Source organism: Synchiropus splendidus, chromosome 7, assembly GCF_027744825.2.
Source record: "Synchiropus splendidus isolate RoL2022-P1 chromosome 7, RoL_Sspl_1.0, whole genome shotgun sequence".
Taxonomy (NCBI): Eukaryota; Metazoa; Chordata; class Actinopteri; order Syngnathiformes; family Callionymidae; genus Synchiropus; species Synchiropus splendidus.
Window position 1 is genome coordinate 18,868,839 of NC_071340.1, and position 14,221 is coordinate 18,883,059.

At 48.6% G+C, this 14,221-nt stretch overlaps 2 protein-coding genes across 6 annotated transcripts; both read right to left on the reverse strand.

Moving 5' to 3' along the window:
* Positions 1-741: 741 nt before the first annotated feature.
* snapc4 (small nuclear RNA activating complex, polypeptide 4) lies at positions 742-8,146 on the reverse strand. 4 transcript variants are annotated; one of them, XM_053870372.1, is made up of 21 exons: positions 8,037-8,146; positions 6,434-6,538; positions 6,347-6,372; positions 6,109-6,205; positions 5,968-6,026; positions 5,784-5,900; positions 5,597-5,722; positions 5,453-5,537; positions 5,308-5,389; positions 5,138-5,239; positions 4,996-5,068; positions 4,753-4,917; positions 4,523-4,673; positions 4,340-4,446; positions 3,556-3,650; positions 3,393-3,487; positions 3,234-3,328; positions 2,077-3,159; positions 1,453-1,990; positions 1,128-1,382; positions 742-1,027 (listed from the first exon to the last, which is right to left on the reverse strand). In XM_053870372.1, the coding sequence occupies exons 2-21, from the start codon at positions 6,534-6,536 to the stop codon at positions 1,011-1,013; spliced, it is 3,471 nt and encodes a 1,156-aa protein (XP_053726347.1). In that variant the 5' UTR covers positions 6,537-6,538; positions 8,037-8,146; the 3' UTR covers positions 742-1,010. The 4 variants fall into 4 exon arrangements, with proteins under 4 accessions (XP_053726347.1, XP_053726346.1, XP_053726349.1 ...); XM_053870371.1 differs by having other exon boundaries at positions 5,968-6,029; XM_053870374.1 differs by lacking the exon at positions 8,037-8,146 and having other exon boundaries at positions 6,281-6,372; positions 6,434-6,451.
* A 678-nt stretch (positions 8,147-8,824) lies between these two features.
* Positions 8,825-13,349, reverse strand: pomt1 (protein-O-mannosyltransferase 1). 2 transcript variants are annotated; one of them, XM_053870259.1, is made up of 20 exons: positions 13,204-13,349; positions 12,878-13,023; positions 12,698-12,804; positions 12,578-12,628; positions 12,359-12,505; positions 12,175-12,283; positions 12,042-12,101; positions 11,863-11,956; positions 11,606-11,761; positions 11,138-11,268; positions 10,981-11,076; positions 10,822-10,908; positions 10,656-10,752; positions 10,443-10,535; positions 10,265-10,376; positions 10,094-10,191; positions 9,914-10,027; positions 9,706-9,832; positions 9,453-9,630; positions 8,825-9,156 (listed from the first exon to the last, which is right to left on the reverse strand). In XM_053870259.1, exons 2-20 carry the CDS (start codon positions 12,988-12,990, stop codon positions 8,973-8,975), a joined length of 2,154 nt encoding a protein of 717 aa, XP_053726234.1. In that variant the 5' UTR covers positions 12,991-13,023; positions 13,204-13,349; the 3' UTR covers positions 8,825-8,972. The 2 variants fall into 2 exon arrangements, with proteins under 2 accessions (XP_053726234.1, XP_053726233.1); XM_053870258.1 differs by having other exon boundaries at positions 8,828-9,156; positions 10,822-10,914.
* Between the last annotated feature and the right edge of the window lie 872 nt (positions 13,350-14,221).

The following is a 14,221-nucleotide window of genomic DNA, read 5'->3' on the forward strand; positions in this document are numbered from 1 at the left end:
AAGAGGGACTTCCTCCACAGACCTCGGGAGGAACTTCAACATTTTATATATATAATGTTGACTAGACTAAACTGAGGTTTGTCCCGCCTACTTAATTTTCATAATGACAGCGAAATGTCGAAATAAATAGTAGTCAAAAATGAAAAAAAAAAACTAAAAAAGCGAAATGCATAAACAAATGTTGAAATAACAAAATATATAAAGTAAATGTACAAATAAAGTCAAAGTGTAGAAATAAATGTATATATACACACACACACAGAAACCATTCGTTGACAAAAATGAAATCACATTTTTTATTTCAACATTTATACATTGATTTATATATTCATGACTATGTCATTTACCTTGTACCTTCGTAGAAAGATGACCATTTCCGTCGGTTAATAATTTTCTCGGCTACTGAACTATTCTGGAGGCGGAGCTACCGGCAATTACCAACTGAGGCATCTGATACGTTAATAAGACCCATTCGGAAAAGCTTGGGTGGCGCATGCGCAGTGTGCTTTTGGTGGTTTCAATAGGTGTGAAGTTTCTCACATCCAGTCCTTTTCACTGGTGCCATCACCGTGGAAACATAGCCTCATCAGTCCTACCAGCTCCAGCCTTCCGGACTTAACCATCCATGAAGTTCAACTGGTCTGGAGAGCTCACATCCGGCCACCCTCTTCTCAGGGGATCTGATTTAGCTTTCATCTGATATACCATTTGGAAACTAAACAGAGGGACTCGGCATCATCAGCAGGTGCACACAAGAAAACTTTAATTCCACTTCAACAACATAAAATGAGTGAGGGGACCGAGGTCTGAGCACAGAAGACACCTGGAGAAGCGGAGCCCATGTGATGTCACAGGACCAGGACGAGGACCAGGGCCTACAGTCACAGGACTGTTTAAAAACCAGCTGCAGTCTTCCGTCAACAAGACAGTGAATAAATCAACAACTTTCCTCTCCATGATATTTGCCCTTCGACTGCTGTTCCACATGTCAGGTCAGGGTCCACGTTCTCTCAGGCCCAGGCTGCTCCTACACACACACGTTTTGCTGTGTTAAGGAAGACTAGGTCTGGACTGCAGCTGTCCGACTTGGCGAGACCAAGTCCTGGTCGGCTCCGTTCAGGACTCACCTCTTGTCTCTTTAGTCCTGAGTATGTCCTCCTCCTGCTCATCCTCCTCCTCTTCCCCTTCCTCCTCCCCATCTGTGTCCACTGACCTCGCCTTCTCTGAGAATGGCGCCACTGTCGCCAGCAAACTGGGAAGGGTGAGACAGGAGAGGATGCGGGACTTCAACATCTGGTACGCTGGGTTTCCTGCGTATCTCTCCTTCACTAGGAGACGGATAGCGTCCACCTGCTCCTCAGCCACCTCCTCGTGCTGGACAACTGAGGAAACGAGAAGGTTATTTATGATGGTTTGGCCGAGGACTATCAATACCAAGCAGATTGTCATTACCTGAGTCTTCAGTTGATGCTCTAGAATCACACTGTTCCTTCTGCAGTAAAGGGGTCTTGGCCATGTCTGGTGTGGTGAGCTCAGGTCCCGTGGTGGGACACAAAAGAAGCGCAGATGACCTGATGAGGGACTCCCTGGCCTGCAGAAGCTCACTGAGCATGTTCAGACTGCTGAGACAGGGAGGCAGGTATGGGAGTCTTTTGTTGAGGCCTGCTACAGCTACAGCCTCCGGACCAGTCAGCCAGGCGCGCACCTCCTCCCTGGACTCAATGAACATCAGGGTGGGATCTCCACTGAGACAGTCCCTGAGTGGACAAGCAGTCTGGACCCCCAAGCTCTGAGGTCTAGGAGCAGGGGAAGGGGGCTGGAGGACCAGGATGGAAGAGCTGGGAACCATGGTGACAGGCCGGGTTGCAGTTACAGGCAGAAGAAGCTGCTTTCCTCGGAGAGGAGCAGGAAAGACATTTCCACGCTGGTTCTGGTTTCTGGAGCTCCTCGCTGGACCTGAACGACCAGAGCACTTTTTCCGGGTTTGACTCTGAAACCAGAGAGACATTTATCAGTTTGGAGGCAGTGTTCTTAAGCTGCATGGCAAGTCAACACTCATGGGTGGAGAGATCTGACCTGTAAAAAGTCCTGAGCTTTCGGGGTCTTTTTTCGGACGCGTCTTCTGCCTAAGGTGGTTGTTTGTTCTTGATGAAGGTGGGAAGGGACTGGTTCTTCTGAAGATGTTCTGAGCGCAGGAGAAGCTGTAGAAGCGGGAGGTGAAGTTGTAGATACAAGAGGAGCGTTTTTTGGACTACTAGCTGGACCTTGACTGGCTGACAAGGAGGTGGAAGGAGGAAGTGGCAGGAGCGTGGTGGGTGGAGTCAGAATCCAGGTCTGAAGAGGAGCTGCTGACAGATGCGGCGGTGAGAGCAACTTCACATAGACCGGAGCTGCCTTGTCCTGCACCACCTGCTTCTCTTTGCAGTCCCTCTGTGCCTGCAACATCCCTCTCACTGTTTTGGGATTTGGTGCCTTGATGGCGGCGGCATCTGGAGGTGCTGGATGCGCAGGGCCCGAGCTCCTCTGCCCAATCACCTCCTTGCAACCCACTGTATCCACACTCATCAGCTGCAGGAGGAGGCGGAAGAAAGTCACAGAAGGAATGCTCCGCCGCGTCTCCTCCCTCACCAGATCCGCAGCAGTGAGTTGGGTCTTCAGGGGGAACAGAACATTCCCGACCCATGGCAGGACGACAGAGAGCATGGCCTGCTTCAACCCGGATTGTTTGGTGACCAGCTGCCTCTGCAGTTTCTGCGCAGTCAGCATCTGCATCAACGTAGTTTCTGGCCCCGCCCACTTGACCTCCTGCGGACACGGCCCCACATGGACCGAGCGTCCAGACTGACCGGCCAGTGTGCTCCTCTCCCGCTCCGGGCCGCTGGAGACAGAGGATAGCTCCACCTGCTGGAAGAGTTCTTCAGGCTGATCTTGGGGGATCCACTCCAGGAGTCGAGGCACCTGGTACATCTCCTGATCCTCCCTTTCATTCAGCGGCTTCTTTCGGCTCCTGCTGCTCTTCTGCTCTTCATCACTGTCCATGTATGGCACCTCCTCTTCATCTTCCTCGTCCTCCTCCTCACATTCCTCTTCTTCACTCTCCTCAACTTTAAGTTTCCTTTTCTTTCCATTTTTCCCATGCACCGCCTTCTTCTTCCAGCACTGTTGAGGAGAAGGTCAAATGGTGGAAACCGTGGAGGCTTGACAGGTGAGGTCAGGTGATGACCCGGAGGTACCTGGGAGTCAACGGTGCGGCTCAGGGTCTTCCAGGCTTTGAGACATTGACCGTCGTTTCTGTTGGGGATTTCTGCTGCGATCTTGGCCCACCGACCTGAAGACACAGCAGCGACCGTCAACAGGTCCACATCCACTAAGGTGGATCACCGGTCACTCACCCACACCGTGAGCCTTCACTAGTTTCAGTAGCAGCGCCCTCTCCTGGTGGTCAAATGGTCCTCTCTTGGTTCCAGCTTTCAAGCAATCGTAGTACCTATGGGAGAATGAGTTTAGTGAGTCAGACCAGAGCCTGAGCAGACCTGATGTGAGACAGTAGCGCACCTGTCTCTGCACGCTCCATCGGTGCGACCCGGGACTTCCATTCGGATCTTCCACCAGCTTTTCTCTCCATAATGGGACACAGCCCGGAGGAGCAGCTGTCAAATAGAGCAGGGGTTCTTAACCTATTTAATCTCAGGCAAACTATCGAAAAAAATGGGAAAAACTGAAAAGAATTCTGAATAAAATAACTATAATAAAACCATGTCTAAATATCATAAAAAACATTTTTAACTCCAAAGTATCGCCATTAAATGTCATTAATTTTCATGAACAGTGTTTACTGTTGAGGGCGCCATCACTTTCTTCTCCATAGTTGGTAACTATCACAGACTTACAGCTGTCAAGTCAATTCAGTGACACACCACCGCCACCATATGTGGCAAAAGTATTAAAACTGAACGTCTCGCAGCCCAAAGGTGTAAAACAAAAAAACTTTTAACGGCCCTCAGGGAGGCGCTCGCGGCCCGACCATGGGCCCCGGCCCTCTGGTTATGTATCACTGAAATAGAGCACTGTCAATTTGCTGGGTGAGACAGATGAAAACAGACAGAGAGAGAGATCAGAAACAAGGGCAAAACCATGCACGTGGTCCAGTCTGACCAGGATTTAGGTACAAGGAAATACATTTGTCCTCAGACAAGGGTCAAGTGACCATCGCTCACTGAGGATGACAGGAATCTTGTGGTCAGACTAGACACCATGTCTATGTTCATGGTGGGACAGGCACCCACCAGGCCAGAACCACCAAGAGATCATCCAGCAGAAAGTCATTGTGCAGACTCACCTGATCCTCAAACTTGGTCCATGGTCCTTTCTTGATGTTCGGGTCCAGAACATGGCTCCACCTGTAGACCAGTTGGCTAACGTCTCTGCCCTCCATGAAGTAACTGACTAAAGAAAACAGATTCACAATGAAAAACCACTTTGACCAGGACCCACCACGACCTGCTTCCGGTCAGAGACCCACTCTGAGTGTAGGGGACAAAGTTTCCAATTCTCATTTTGTCCACCAGCTGTCGCAGCTGTGCATCCTCCTCTGGAGTCCACGCGCCTCTCTTCAGCGAGTCTGACACGAAACGCTGGAAGGTCTGAAGACACATGAAGGCCGTCCTCCCGGTCTGTGAGAGGACAAGGAAAAGAGAGTGCTGACCACTGCCGGGGACTTCATGTAACCCGGACCACCAGTCTGGGACTCACCCCCAGCTCCTGGCTGATCTCTTCCCAGTGCCTCTCCTGATGTGTGTTGCAGAGCTCCTTCAGCTTCTGCACCTCATCCCGGCTCCAAGTGGTCTTGTTGATGGATGGGTGAAGAAAGTTCTGCCAGAACAGTTGCAGGTCGCCTGGCAGTCGGCTGCCTTCGAACTGAAGGAGCAGAAGCTCGTGTGACCAGAGTGGAAGGGGGAAGTGGAGGAGCAAAGGCGAACAGGAGAACGTTCTTACGTCAATGTTGGAGATCTTCTGCCAGTCATGATCGCAGTAGCGATCTCCGATCAGCTCTTCCTGGTTCTGCTGCCTGCCGGGACCCCCCACACTCAGCTGTGGTCGTAGTCTAGAGCAAGTCAGATGTTCTGGTTCTGCCTACCTCAGCAGGTCCACTTCTCTCTCCAGAGCTTCAATCTGAAGTCTCAGTGGGGGGCGCTCTGCCTCCACAACAGCAGTCAGCTTCTGCGTCAGGTAGTCCACCCTACCAGGAAGAGATGAAGGTGAGTTTGGGGGGGCGGGGGGCGGAACAGCTCCTCCTTTTGAACTTACTTGGATAGTTTGGGCTGGACCAGCCTGCGAAGATGGTCTCTGCTCACAGCGTGGATCAGCAGGGTCTTCTGCCAGCTCTCCCCTGCACACAGCACAGTTCACCCAGGGGACAGGCTGCCAGAGTGACCACCCCTGACCCCCTTACATTTTCTGCTCTTCACCAGTCGCTCGTCCAAACACCCAGAGGTTCGCCGGCTCTTTTCCTGGCTCTCCGGGTTAGCAGGAGGACCCTGAAGATGGAGGAGTTAGCGTCTGCCATGGCACAGATGGGGACCTCACTGACACTCACCAGGCCGGTCACTTTGTCTTTGAAGTAGGGCTTCATGAAGTGACCCAGGTACAACTTGATGGGCTGCTGCTGAGCAGAGTGGGGCTGATCCCTGATTGGTCCGTTCAACAGCGACTCCACTTGCCTCTGCAGACACAAGGTTCCGGTTGGCTGTCTGTGGTTCGGATGCACCATGGGTGGTTCTGACCTGCTCTCGGTGGTTCTGGCTCAGCAAAACCTCCAGCTGATTTAGCGTCTCCTGGAGGACTTGTTGATAGACCAGGTTCATCTGAAGACATGAGTCCACGGAGCGAGACAGACCCAGCTAAGACACGCACACGGTGACATCAGTGCATGGCCATCAGACAGGAGAAAATCATGTGTTTGTTTACCTCACTGTTGCTGTCTTCTTCATCATCATCATCATCATCAGCATCAGCATCATCTCCATCTTCTCCAACAACAGAAAAGAAAAAGTTCATGTGAAGTAATGAACAGCACCATCTACTGGACTCAAGTCGCTCTGCAGATACCGGAGTTAGAGGCGGGGCTGTAACTTCCAAGGACGTTCTCCAGGTCCTGGATCTCACTCTGAACCTTGTCTCTTTGGGCCAGGAGACCAGATGGCATCTGTGCACAGACAATTGTCATGTCTCCCAGCAGCAACACAATGTCACAACTGACAAAGACTTCATTAGTTGTTACCTTAATTGTATTTCACTCGATTATTTTCAAAATGCAACAGTGATGACAATTGAAATATTGACTCACCTGGTCATCTTCGTCCGAGTCTTCATCTAAAACACAGGAGATTTGTAACACACGAAGAGACAGAGGGAGGACACACTGGGAACAGACCTGTCTCACTGCTCATCAGGTCGATGTTGGCAACCAAACTTTGCTCCAGTTGTTGAACTTGTCGCTGGAGTCGGTCTCTCTCTTCTGACAATGAGACACTCATGTCTGTGAGAACAGCGCGCTCAGAATTAGTACACAGACATACAGACGCTAAACAATTCAGTTTGTTTATGCTGAGCAGAACATTGGCTCCAGCCCACAACTGTTTCCATGCAGACTGTTGGGCAGCCTGCCGTTTCATGGCACACAGCACTGCCAAAGTTCTGATTCTGACTTCAAGAGGATGGGTTTTCTCACTCTGATGTCAGTTCTCAAGCATTTCACACACACCTCTGGCAGCAGAGGGTCTGACAGCCTTTGCTCACATTATACTGAGTGACTGACCAGCAGCACTAATAATGCACGTGCATGCATGCTTTCACGTGCACGCACACCTTCATCGCAGCACTTGCCACTCACGTCAACACTCTCCCAGTCATGAGGTCAATGTTTTTTGGTCTCTTTTTGGCTGTCAGCCACAGTGAGGAGAAATAGACTTCCAAAGCAGGTTCCAGTGAAATGAGGGGCTGGGAGGTCAGGGTGGATGAGAGTCAGCTGATGTGTCAATCGTCATGTTTGGTGTAGCTGTCGATTTAAAGGTAGTTTCAACACACACTCTGAGCTCAGCACACAGTGTCATGCCAGCTAGCAGGCCCACAGCAGCCATGCACACACACACGCACGCGCGCGCGCACACACACACACACACACACACACACACACACACACACACACACACACACACACACACACACACACACACACACACACACACACACACACACACACACACACACACACACACACACACACACACTAGATATGAAGACATGTGGACATCCACTTCAGACATCATGACTGACATGGATTTTGGTCTTGTGGAAACAACACTTCAGTGTGCTTACATGGGACAGGAGGGAGCCTGGGGTTGAGTTACTAGTACTAAAACATTTATTTATAAATCATTAAGAAAGAACATGTGTCGGCCACAAAGTGCTGTACCCAGGTGAAGAAAGCATTCGACTATCTATTATATCCCTCTATTCAGGACGACAGAACCCCTAATGTGAAAGCACCTTTGAAGGAAGCTTGAAGGAAAAGGCTGCCAGTCAAAATGTCACAGGTGATTGTCGTCTTCAACTGTAGCTCAGACATTTTACCATCATGTTTATATATATATATATATATATATATATATATATATATATATATATATATATATACATACATTGTATGTGTTGGACATGAACGCAAATAACGTGTTCACTTTAAGAAGATGCTTTGCTACTTGTTTGTAAATGAAAATATTTCACGTGCACCGGCAAATACGTGATAAAAGTAAAATATGAATGTTTCCTTTTAACAACCTGAGTCACGGGACTGGTGACCGGTAAGACATGAAATACATCACTGAAGTAATTAATAAATAAACATCTACAACAACAATGGTCACAGACAACAGCCATCTAGACTTTTCAGATCTACTTATCACCACCGCGATAAAAGTAATGGTAACTGCCTCCTCGGTGCCACAGACAACAGTACTATTAAAATGAAACATTACTTGTCGGCGATGGAAGCGATTCCCGCCACCGTTCTTCTTACGTTTCCCATGTAGGACGTATTTGGTTCTCGGAGCGTTTCCGAGTCATGTGGGTTCCCGTTTGTTCTTCTTCGCTTGTGATTTGGGAGCATTGGCCGAACTGTAGCGCCACGAGCGTCCGGCGGCAAGATGTACCACTGACAGCGCAGGTAGCGCCACTGCTCTGTGGTGCCAGAGTGACGTAGAGGTCAGACAGAGAAATGACCTTTCCCTGAACGTCAATGCTACAAAAGTGCAGGGCCTTGCGCCTTGTCGCACAGTTGCACAGCAGGTATGGATGCTGGGGCGACACTTCAGGGGCACCAACAACTAGAAAAGCATAGATCCAAAAAAGAGTGGATCCAGTCAGTGATCCAGATCACTCCTTAAGTGAGTAATTTATTCCACGGATTGGAATTATTACCCGTTTCCTGATATCTCATCCAATTCAATCCAAACTAATTCTCTAAAAAAACAACTTCTCGCCATACAACAGTTTTGTTTTTGTATCTGTGTATGTTCTGTATAGACTCAAACCTCACGTTACAAGTGTGTAGAACTTTTGCGTACGTATTTTAGCGCTGAGTGAGGCACAAAACCAGTGACTCACAATTGCAGTTTTAAGAGTTGCTCAGATCAACGTGCTCAGACAATTCTCATAACATTACTTTTATGTTTCACTACGAGACACCTCACCACACGTGTGTCTCGTGGTTTATGGGTACAAATCTATTTCAATCTCTTTTACATCCATTAGACCTTCACAGAAGTGGTGGTCCATGAAGGAGATGCAGGACTAATGAGGAAGCCAAATCTGTTTCTGGTGAAGAGTGGAGTCCAACAAAGTCAGGCTATTTTGGTCAGTACACATAAAAAAGCATTTATTGTTTGACAAGTGGTCACACCACCCTCCTTGGGTCATGTGACTGGACGATTCATGCGACACAAGATGTCCCAGGCCTTCTTCCACTTCAGATCTTGGAGCTCCTTGGCTGACAGTTCCATTCTCCCAAAGGTCAGTGGGCAGAAGTTGTGATACGACTTGAAGACGATGACAAAAAGCAGCAGAGTGCAGACACGTGCGCCAGACCTGAGGGTGCCCCTGCGGCGCAGACAGACAAACGAACCAGGGGCCTTGTGTCACAAACACATGGCATGTGCCCTTTTTCATGGCAAAGACCATACAATATGTGCCGTTTCCTGGATTTGAGAAATTGCAGTTGGAAATCTACTCAAGTATTGACACATGAGGAACCAGCTCAGGTGATGTCTTTGTGGTGTGAAAACTGACCACAAAATGTCCTCTTGACTTGGTTGTGAGATGACAGACTTCATCAACATTAGTTTGTGCGCGTGAGATAAAGATGTGTGTAAAAAGAATGTGTGTGTGTGCGTTACCTGAGAAGGTGTGTGTGAGCGTGCTCCAGAAGGGCAGGGCTCAGCAGGTGCAGGCCACATAGAGCAGGCAGGTAGTGATACAGGAACAAGGTTTTGTCCATGAGAAGAAATGGAGCAAAATTGACCAACCAACCACCGACACAGACACAGCCCAGCGTCTGAAAGTGATCCCACACCTCTGCCACGAACAAACACACACAGGTGAGAAGTTGGGAATGACGGTGTGTGAGAGTATGTCTGTGTGAGAGCGCACCATCAGGCATGTCCTTGAAGCCCCGCCTCCTTCTGAGCAGGTACACGGCCGCTAAAACCATATAGATCAGAAGGCTGAGGTGGGCCAAACACCAGGACACTGGATTCCCGATCAGATGGATTTGAGCCTGAAAACACAAAGACACACTTAACCACCTAAGTGTGCGTGTGTGTGTGTGTGTGTGTGTGTGAGTGTGTATGAAACTGACATTAGTCGACGGATGGAGCCAGTAGACTATGTTGGTTTCCATAGTGATCCACTCTAAAGGCGTGGAGCTGTACTTGTGTTCAGTGCGCTCCTGTTTGACTGACAGCATCTTCCACTGTGAAGACATCACAACATGGCATCGTGCACTGACCCTGAGACAGCAGCTCTCATGATGCCACACCTGCAACTCCACAAATTTGGCCCAGAAGCTAATCTTTCTGTTGACGTCAATGTAAGCAGGAGAATGCAGCTCTGCCTCCCGCTCCTTCTGCTCCTGACCTGTCAAATAGTCACGTCTACACTTGACGCCATGTCGCAGTGTGATTGGTCGTGGTCGTCATGGATACCGTACTGGTGCCGTAGCGATGTTCCTCCACTGACCAGCCGCTGGAAGACTTCAGTGTTTTCTCTGCAGCGATTTCTAACTGATGAAAACCCCAATCTGGAAGATAGACACCAGTACACTGCAACACATGTGCACCAGTTAGTCATGGCGACCAAGACAACAGCTCACTTATCTTTGTTGTTACCGCTAGAAAAGCTGAAGTGTTGACGTGGACCAGTCGCACCTCAGACATGATTGTCTTCCACGCCTCCGACTCTGAATCCCTATTGGTGATTTCCTGAAACCAAAATGAATCAGCTGACAGTCTGGCTGTCACTGTCTCACTGTTGTGGTCAGCTGTCTCAGAATCAGAAAAACTTTATTAATCCCAAAGGAAATTATGTTTGTGTGTTCTCACCACTCGCCAGAGATTTTGCGTTGGCATGGAAACATTGAAGTCGATGTAACCCGATACCTCTTGGGCATGAGGACTCATGGGAGCTGCTACGTCATGACTGCACACATGACATGATCACACATGCAGAGAGAGCAAGCGTCACCTCAGACAGAGACACCCCTGTTACCTGTTGAGAAAGCGTGACGTCATTCCATGGACCAGTTGAACAACATCCCCGTGTCGAACTACCCGAGGAGGACTGGAGACCTTCAGCCTGTTTCTTAAGACGCCGAAACATGGAGAGTCATCATCTGACCAAGTCAGCTGTCACGTAGTAGCAGCTCACCTGCCCGGCTCTTTGATAATCCACCAGTTGTTGACGTCCTTGTAAGGGTAGCATGTGACCTGCTGTTGGTGGGAGCTGCCTCTCCCACTTTCATACCTGCACAGACCCTAGTTGTCGCTCAAGTTAACTCAGCTGCCCTGGTGTCTTCCACTCTCACCTCACAGGGTAGTTGGCTTTATGGGAGTGGAGCCAGCATGGGAGGGGCAGTGAGGCAGAGCTGCGTAATGTCACCTGACTTCCATAAGCCACTTCTAGCGGTTGACCCCGGGTTATCCTGGAGAGACCCCCCTGTGAATGAACCCATCAAAGCAAAAACTTTCAGGGACTTGACCCGCAGAGTGTGTGTCTGTCTGCGCATATGTACCTGGTTTTGCTACACTTGTGGGGACCAACTCTTGAAAACTTTTGTTTTGTGGGGACATTTCTGCTGATCCCCACATGGTCAAGCTTCAATTTGAGGATTAAAACTGGGTCATTATAACTGGGTTTCAGTTTGGTTCAGACTCCTGGTTAAAGTTAGCCATGTGTTTTGGATGGTTAGGTTTAGGGGGAGAGGCTGGGGAAAGGGGTATGGCAATGAGAAGTCCCCACAAGAATAGTGTATACAAGTGTGCGTGCGTCTTACCTCCAGACTTGCTTGGAAGGCGGGACTCATGAGCTGGTCATGTGGGCCGCTTCGATTCAGGATGCTCAGATGAAGGAAGAACCAGAACACGTACAGCACACATGGAATGAACAGCAGACACAGAACTCGACCCACACACTGCAAAAACACATTCAGCTGCGCTCACCACACACACACACACACACACATGCACACACATGCACACACATAATTAAAACCATGACACAGAAAAGCTCATGGCATGAAACCCGACTCACATGACTGAGAGTCTTGTCTCCAATTAACCGCCAGGTGTGCAGAGAGGCCACGGCCACCAACAGCAGGTAGGAGAACAGGCCGGTGTACTTCACACTGCCACAGTCAAAGCGTCACAACATTCACTGAAAGGTTTGACTCGCATTTGAATGGATGTCACACAGAGGAGGTTGATGCTCACCCAACAGCTGCAGACGCAGCAGCACCAGACAGGAGGAGCCAGGAGTACCGGGACCAGGAGCTGCAAGGAAGGAGACTCTGAGTTGAGGCTTGGAGGGAGGCTTGGAGGGAGTGTGTGAGTGTGTGTGTGTCACCAGCATGGGGAGTTGTGGAAGCGCAGATAACAGTAGGAGGTGAGAAGAATGAAGAAGATGAGCACTGACTCAAGCAACATGAAGCGTGACTGGACGATCAGGGCATTCTCTGCACACAAACAGATGAAAAACAAAATCAAAGTCAATGACGCATCAAACACAGAAGAAGAGAGTGGCCAGTTACCGAGGAGCAGCAGAAGCGCTGACCCCACTGCTGACAGGTGAGAGGGGTGGAGCTCCAGTGACAGCAGGTACACCAGAGGGACACAGAGAGAGCCAGAGAGCGCAGGCAGCAACCTCAGGCCGGCCACGCTGACGCCAGCAGGGTATTCTGTGAACACACACACACATGCAAACATGCACTCGCTGCTGGCCATGATTCCAGTATCACGCCAGTCTCTACCTGCTCCGATCTTGTTCCAGGTGAAGTTTCCATCAAACCCTCCGATGTAAGCTGAAGAGGCACAAGAGTGGCCTCAGACACTAACTGGATATTGCTGAGTTGTTGGACATGGTAACTTACCTCCAGATGCCAGGATCATGTGTCCAAGTGGGGGCCCACTGTCATCCACGAAGAATATTCTTTTGGTGTAAAGGGACACAAACTGTCCATAGTAGACCTCGTCAAAACTACACACACAACATTAGAGGCACAACAGGAGCATCACAAATGACTAGCTTTCTCAGGGCGTTGAACACTCACACAACAGCGTTTGGGTAGGTCAGCTGACTCAGTCTGGTCCACAGAGACAACAGAGTCAGGAGAAGGAGCAGCAGGTCCACCCGGGCCGTGACCACCAGTGGATGCTGCAGCATGGCGCCTGCTCAGGTGAACTCAAGCACCTGGACCTTAAAGGAACAGCAATGGAATAGTTGAGGGCAAAATACAACTAAAACATAACAACAAAACAGCATTGATGTAGCTGAGGCATGTGGTTGGCCCTGTTAAAACAGGGTTAGCCGCTAGCTAAGTAACTAGTCGGGAGCGCTCGTGTGGCCTCATTTCGGCAACATGATGTTTGAGCTCACCGAATAACGTTCCGAGGCTTCCGCGGCGGCCACTTCCCCGCGGGTTCGGTTTCTCAGCCGGTGTTGTGTTTATTTTTCGATTGCTGCTGTCTGTCGATCGGATATCGACGATCGACGTTCGTGGCTGTTACCATAGACACCGAGCGCTATACGTCCGCCATCTTGGAACAGGTCGAACCGCTGTCACCGCGGCAGGTTCAAGTGAGTTGTTGTTTCATCAGGCAACGAGCACAAGGCAAGACAAATGCATTTCATTGCTATTATTGTTATTAGATTAGAGTTAACTGCCTTTATTTGTTTTTATTAATTATTAGTACAATTATGAATATTGAAAATATTAATATTACATTTTGTAACTCATATTATTGTCACACTAATAGTTTTTAAAACTGATAATAATATCAATCTTATTATTATTATTTTAGCATTACTTGTTTTATTGTCATATTTTTATAATTGCGATTATTATAATACTTTTATTATAATGACCTGATATAATACTAATTTATTTACTATCTTTATTTAAACAATTGCTCTAAGAATATATCTATACACTCTGATTACTGATATTTTGATTATTATTGTTATCAGTGATATCAACTTTATATTTAATGGCCTTGTAATATATAATTTACATTAATATTTACATAATCATTACAAATTCATACTTTAAACTCTATTAGCCTCTATTAAAAAAAAGGCTTCTGTACCGATCTCTTCACAGCAACATGAGTCATCTCTCCCTGATGTGACTCGGCCAATCACCTGCTCTGCTGCCGTGGCCACCTTCACTGTACCAACTGATAACATCAACCCACCATTGTTCATCAGCAGAAGAAGGTCGTAGCTCTTGTCACTTACACTGACATGGCTTCTGTGACCAGTCTGGTACGGCAAATGCCACAAAAACAAGAGACTAGACCCATGCTTCTCTACAAGAGCTTGGAAGCTTGGCTATGGAGCTCTTGTCCTCCTGCTGCTGTTCTCGACATGAATGTCTATTTTTTTTTTTTACCTC

Coding starts and splice junctions, on each gene's coding strand:
- pomt1 (XM_053870258.1), bottom strand. CDS start 12,990: ATGCTGCAGCATCCACTGGTGGTCACGGCCCGGGTGGACCTGCTGCTC. Junction 11,269..11,605: donor CCTTCCAAGCAAGTCTGGAG/GTAAGACGCACG, acceptor GTTCATTCACAG/GGGGGTCTCTCCAGGATAAC. Junction 10,028..10,093: donor CCAAATTTGTGGAGTTGCAG/GTGTGGCATCAT, acceptor ATGTCTTCACAG/TGGAAGATGCTGTCAGTCAA.
- snapc4 (XM_053870371.1), bottom strand. CDS start 6,536: ATGAGTGTCTCATTGTCAGAAGAGAGAGACCGACTCCAGCGACAAGTT. Junction 4,918..4,995: donor AGAAGATCTCCAACATTGAC/GTAAGAACGTTC, acceptor CTGCTCCTTCAG/TTCGAAGGCAGCCGACTGCC. Junction 4,447..4,522: donor CTTTGTCCCCTACACTCAGA/GTGGGTCTCTGA, acceptor TGTTTTCTTTAG/TCAGTTACTTCATGGAGGGC.